The sequence below is a fragment of the Pseudophryne corroboree genome (genome assembly GCF_028390025.1).
Source record: "Pseudophryne corroboree isolate aPseCor3 chromosome 3 unlocalized genomic scaffold, aPseCor3.hap2 SUPER_3_unloc_6, whole genome shotgun sequence".
In the NCBI taxonomy this organism is placed as follows: domain Eukaryota; kingdom Metazoa; phylum Chordata; class Amphibia; order Anura; family Myobatrachidae; genus Pseudophryne; species Pseudophryne corroboree.
In genome coordinates, this window is record NW_026967552.1 from 1,255,387 (window position 1) to 1,262,136 (window position 6,750).

Sequence of the window (6,750 nt, forward strand, 5' to 3'; positions counted from 1 at the left end):
GGTGTGGATATGGGCCTGAAGTTAGGCTCCATTAAGGTGCAGATTTTTGCCATATCCATATTTTATTAGAAGGAATTGGCTTCTCTCCCAGAAGTCCAGACTTTTGTAAAAGGTGTGTTGCACATCCAACCTCCTTTTGTGCCCCCGGTGGCACCATGGGACCTTAACGTGGTGTTACAGTTCCTTAAGTCACACTGGTTTGAACCGCTTCAAACCGTTGAATTGAAGTTTCTCACTTGGAAAGTGGTCATGCTATTGGCCTTGGCATCTGCGAGGTGGGTGTCCGAATTGGCGGCCTTGTCTTACAAGAGCCCCTATCTGATTTTCCATGCGGATCGAGCAGAGTTGAGAACTCGTCCTCAATTTCTGCCTAAAGTGGTTTCGTCATTTCATATGAACCAACCTATTGTGGTGCCCGTGGCTACGGGGGCCTTGGAGAATTCCAAGTCCCTTGATGTAGTCAGGGCCTTAAAGATTTATTTAGCCAGAACGGCTACGGTTCGGAAAACAGATGAACTGTTTGTCCTGTATGCAGCCAACAAGGTTGGCACTCCTGCATCTAAGCTCGCTGGATCTGTAACATGATTCAGCAGGCTCATTCTATGGCTGGATTGCTGGTACCAAATACAGTAAAGGCCCATTCCACTAGGAAGGTGGGCTCTTCTTGGGTGGCTGCCCGAGGCGTCTCTGCATTACTACTTGGTCGGGGTCAAACAGTTTTGCTAAGTTCTACAAGTTTGATACCCTGGCTGATGAGGACCTCGTGTTTGCTCAGTCGGTGCTGCAGAGTCATCCGCACTCTCCCGCCCATTCTGGAGCTTCGGTATAAACCCCATGGTCCTTACGGAGTCCCCAGCATCCTCTAGGACGTAAGAGAAAATAAGATTTTAAACCTAACGGTAAATCTTTTTCTCCTAATCCGTAGAGGATGCTGGGCGGCCGTCCCAGTGCGGAAACATTCTGCAAGACTTGTATATAGTTATTGCATACTTAAGGGTTAAAGTTGAGATCAGTCTTTGGCTGATGCTGTTTTGTTCATACTGTTAACTGGTTATTATTTACCATGTTGTACGGTATGTATGGTGTGGGCTGGTTGTATCTCGCCCTTAGATAACAAAATCCTTTTCCTCGTGCTGTCAGTCTCCTCTGAGCACAGTCCTAACTGAGGTCTGGAGGAGGGGCATAGAGGGAGGAGCCAGTGCACACCCATTCTAAAGCTTTACGGTGCCCATGTCTCCTGCGGAGGCGTCTATACCCCATGGTCCTTATGGAGTCCCCAGCATCCTCTACGGACTAGGAGAAAAAGATTTACTGGTAGGTTTAAAATCTTATTTTACTGTACATGTGGATACCAAATACTATGTTCTGATCTATTTCTGTCCCCTCACATCCTGTAAAGGTGAATACCTCCCTTGCTGTGCCTTCCAAGTAAGTGTAAGTTGCTGGTGTGATGCGTGTAGACTATGTGTAAATAATGCACTAAGTGAATGAAATATGTCTCTGTGGCTTTTCTATGCGTATGCTACCGTATTTACTCATACCACGCGCTAATACGCACTACCTGCGAGCACATGTACGCTGCGTGTGAGTATGCGCACGCACGGCCGAACACGTGCACGCACATAGACCACTCTGAATGAGGTTTGTATGTGTAGTGTGAGTGTGTAATATTTTTGACTTTGACACTACCTTACCAATACTTCCAGGAGTAACGTTAGGAGACATTTCTCTGATCCATCAGCTCATATGACTGATGTTATTATTCATCTAGAATCTCCAATTCATACGATATGTTCCCCATCCATTGTTTTACATTGGTGCTGACATAGGATTTGGCGAGTGACTACATCTCCATTTATACTTCATGGTTAGTTACCAGTACAAGAGAGAGATATATCTAAGTCTTATTATAATATTACATTTGTTATTGTGAGTGTTCTCAGGAGGGTGGACACAATGATAGTCTGAGACACAATATTATAAAGCCTTCATTAAAAGTTATGTTTTATTATACACACACATTTACAATTAAGTGTCCCAGAGAGTCGTCTTCTCCTATTGTTTACAAGATTAATATTGTTCCAGAAAATGTCACATTTCCATAATGTATTTTATTTCCAGCAGATGGACACACAAGCAGGAATATCTCAGAAGGACATCTAATGTTATCGCTGGATTGTGAAAGAAGAGATAATGACAGTAGACAGGATTCTTCAGGAGCTAATCCCATTACCCCAATTATTCATCCAACTCTATCAACTGATCCCTCTGATCCTGGGAAATGTTCTCCTGATCACTCTGATATTGGTGCATCTGTTACAGCTCTGACAGTAGATACAGTGTTTCCCTGTTCTATAGATGTCAAATATTTTACACAGAACACTAAGCCTATTAACCCACAGGCAGGTGAGATGCCATTTCCGTGTTCTGATTGTGGGAAATGTTTTACATACAAATCGTATCTTCTTAGACATCACAGAAGTCACACAGGTGAGAAGCCATTTCCATGTTCTGAGTGTGGGAAATGTTTTGCACACAAATCAGATCTTGTTCAACATCACAGAAGTCACACAGGTGAGAGGCCATTTCCATGTACTGAGTGTGGGAAATGTTTTGCACGGAAATCACATCTTGTTGAACATCAGAGAAGTCACACAGGTGAGAAGCCATTTCCATGTTCTGAGTGTGGGAAATGTTTTGCACACAAATCAGATCTTGTTTCACATCAGCGAAGTCACACAGGTGAGAATCCATTTCCATGTTCTGAGTGTGGGAAATGTTTTGCACACAAATCAGATCTTCTTAGACATCAGAGAAGTCACACAGGGGTGCAGCCATTTTCTTGCTCTGAGTGTGGGAAATGTTTTTCCTGGAAATCGCAACTTGTTACACATCAGCGAAGTCACACAAGTGAGAAGCCATTTCCATGTTCTGAGTGTGGGAAATGTTTTGCACAGAAATCACTTCTTGTTATACATCAGAAAAGTCACACAGGTGACAATCCATTTTCTTGCTCTGAGTGCAGGAAATGTTTTACCCAGAAATCACTACTTGCTACACATCAGCGAAGTCACACAGGTGAGAAGCCATTTCCATGTTCTGAGTGTGGGAAATGTTTTGCACACAAATCAGATCTTGTTAAACATCACAGAATTCACACAGGTGAGAAGCCATTTCCATGTTCTGAGTGTGGGAAATGTTTTGCACACAAATCAGATCTTGTTTCACATCAGCGAAGTCACACAGGTGAGAAGCCATTTCCATGTTCTGAGTGTGGGAAATGTTTTGCACACAAATCAGATCTTGTTACACATCAAAGAAGTCACACAGGTGAGAAGCCATTTCCATGTTCTGAGTGTGGGAAATGTTTTGCACACAAATCAGATCTTCTTAGACATCAGAGAAGTCACACAGGTAAGAAGCCATTTTCTTGCTCTGAGTGTGGGAAATTTTTTGCACTCAAATCATTTCTTGTTAGACATCACAGAATTCACACAGGTGAGAAGCCATTTCCATGTTCTGAGTGTGGGAAATGTTATGCACACAAATCAGATCTTGTTTCACATCAAAGAAGTCACACAGGTGAGAAGCCATTTCCATGTTCTGAGTGTGGGAAATATTTTGCACACAAATCAAATCATCTTAGACATCAGAGAAGTCACACAGGTGAAAAGCCATTTTCTTGCTCTCAGTGTGGGAAATGTTTTTCCCGGAAATCAAAACTTGTTATACATCAGCGAAGTCACACAGTTGAGAATCCATTTCCATGTTCTGAGTGTGGGAAATGTTTTACACAGAAATCACATCTTGTTAATCATCAGCAAAGTCACACAGGTGAGAGGCTATTTCCATACTCTGAGAAATAAATCAGCTCTTGTTGCACAAAATAGACATCACTCAGGTGAGGAACCATTTTAATCTTCTGGAGTATACTTCTTGCCATGCATTGTTCTTCAAGGTTCTTATCCTATCTCCTCTGCTTTTTGCAATATACATGTTACCACTGGGTGAAATAATCAGATGTCATACCCTCATCTACCACTGCTATACAGATGACCTGTCTTTGCTCCAGGTACTGAGAACTCAGTACCAATCCTAAATGGTTGTCTAGCTGAGCTCCAGGTGTGGGTGATGCCAGTTGGCTGTGACTCAGTCCTGGCGAAACAGGTCCTTATGATAGAAGCTCACCAACAAAGGACAGGGCTACAGCTCAGCTTTGCAAACCAGCCAGACGTGCACTTGGGGGTTCAGAGTTACAAAATGCTGATCATGTGCGGAATCTTGGTGTCCTGGATGGTGGAGTGACACTTAGACATCAGGTATCTGCCACAGTCATATACTCATCTGAAGAACATAGCCAGACTCCAGCACTTTATTCCCTCAGAAGATCTACCTACAGTCATACATGTACTTGTATCATCACACATAGACAACTGCAATGTCCTCTACCTGGGTCTCCCAGCAAAAGAATTGCACCACTTGTAGCTTGTTCAGAATGCAGCAGCCAGGCTGTTACCTAACCAGCCCGTTCCTGCCACATAACACCCATTCTCTGCTCCCTTCACCGGCTGCCTGTAAGATGGTGACAATTACATAATCTTACTGACTTTCCCAGCCCTACATGATCAGGGTCCATGGTACCAGAAGCAGCTTCTGCCTCCTTACTGCCCTGCTTTTTTCCACCTGCATATGAAAGACTGTTACCAGAAGTACCAAGAATCCCCAAGCAGTGTTGAGATGTCAGAGGGGGAGACAGGGTGGTGGCACTAGTGCTGTAGCGGGAGCTGTCTGATGCACTGTCTATGGGTAATATTGTCCCCAAGCAGCGCTGAGCTGGCAGAGGGACACGGAGGCTGGCAGTAGTGAGGGGGAGACAGGATGGGTGGCAATAGTGTGGAGGAGACAGGGAAGGTGGCAATAGTGGAGGGAGATGGGGGGATGGCAATAGTGGAGGGAGGCAGGGCGGTTGCAGTAGGGGGAGACGTCTGGTGGTTGTAGTATGGGGGGAGACAGGGTGGTTGGCAGTAGTGGGGGGAGAGTGCGGGTGGCAGTAGTGAAAGGAGACAGGGCGGGTGGCAGTAGTGGAAAGAGAGTGCAGATGACAGTAGTGAAAGGAGACAGGGTGGGTGGCAGTAGTGGGGGGAGACAGTGCAGGTGGTAGTAGTGGAGGGAGACAGGGTGATGGCAGTAGTGGAGGGAGACGGGGCAGGTGGCAGTAGTGGGAGACGGTGGTGGCAGTAGTGGGAAGACAGGGTGGGTGGCCGTAGTGGAGGGAGACGGGGTGGGTGGCAGTAGTGGGGTTAGACACGGGGCGGATGGCAGTAGTGGGGGGAGATGGTGGTGGTAGTGGGGAGAGACCGGGTGGGCGGCAGTAGTTGGGGGAGACAGGGTGGATGGTCACAGTGCAGTACCAGGGGATGCTGGAGGCAGTAAAGAGGTATGGGTCCCGCACAGAACCAGTTGATAATTTGACTTAATTATGCTTATTTCTAATTAATCCCTTGTATGTGTTACTGTTATTTGCTGTGTCAGCCTTCAAGTGTGTTCTGTGTAATAATCCTGAAAGAAGTGCTGCTACTGAACTAATCATTTTAATTAACTTTGAAAAGATGAGATATGAGGTGCACTCTGGAAGCTTATAGGGAGTTAATCAAAGATGAACGCAGATATGACATCACACAGCCCCACCGGAAAATGGTCCCGGCCCTCCAGCATATAGATTGACAAAAATCTGTATATTAAAGATATGAAATGAAGTTGTTTAAAAACAAAAGATTTCTGTTGAGTATTTGTCTCTGTATTATCTTATTTTCAGATAATTGTCACTATGATGACAGAAACAATTTCCTGTTACTGTGTCACTTGTTACTTTTGTGGCCACATTATATCAGTGTTGCTGTGTATAAATCTCCCGTCTGGTGTGTAAAGGTGGGTACACACGCTGCCATTGTGACTGTGCGATTTCCCTTGAGCTGGCCGGAGCCCAGAACAACCAATATTGACTAAAAGTACATGTGATTTTGGCTATGTCCGATTTTGACAGCTCATGTGATTAGTGGGATGACATTACAGGTGGGGGTGTCATAGCTGGGTTACGATGTGCACCCGGACTAGTACTGGACACTGCATCTGGTCTTGAGCGCTGTGGACAGAACTGGGCTGGCTTAAGAATTGGTCTGATTCAGGTGTGGTAGTCAGGCAGTATGAACTGTGATGGTAGGTGACCGGCTGTGGGTACTGGAACACTGATGGGAGCCACCAGTGCAATGTGTAGCGGGGTAACACCTATAGAGAGAGTCATGTGAGAACTGGAGAGGAACGGAATGCTGGGAGGAACAGCAATGCAAGAGAGGCTCGTGTCACTGGCTGGAACCAGTGTGGTAGCTGTGAAGAGGGTGAAGTCTATGGTAATGACTAGAAGAAGCTGAGGGCATCAGCAATAATTGTAGACGCGGCTGAGGATGTTGGCAATACTTGTAGACGAAGCTGAGGATGTCAGCAACACTTGTAAACGAAGCTGAGGATGTCAGCAATACTTGTAGATGAAGCTGAGTACTTCAGCAATACTTGTAGACGAAGGATGGTAACTTGCACTGAGTCTATTACCAGCAGAAGATTCTAGAGCTCACTCCAGGCTGAGAAACACCAAAGCACTGACAGCTTGTTAGTGCTGAGAGCTGGAACTTATACCCAGTGCTTGCAGCTGAGTAGATGAACGGCTCACATGACACTGAGAGACTCCGGGTTGGC

General features: G+C 45.4%; 1 protein-coding gene across 1 annotated transcript; it reads left to right on the top strand.

Annotated features, from left to right (window-relative positions):
* The first annotated feature begins 2,124 nt into the window (after nucleotides 1-2,124).
* Nucleotides 2,125-3,889, top strand: LOC134984511 (gastrula zinc finger protein XlCGF57.1-like). Its single transcript, XM_063950079.1, has one exon. The coding sequence runs from the start codon at nucleotides 2,163-2,165 to the stop codon at nucleotides 3,864-3,866; it is 1,704 nt and encodes a 567-aa protein (XP_063806149.1). The 5' UTR covers nucleotides 2,125-2,162; the 3' UTR covers nucleotides 3,867-3,889.
* Nucleotides 3,890-6,750: the final 2,861 nt, after the last annotated feature.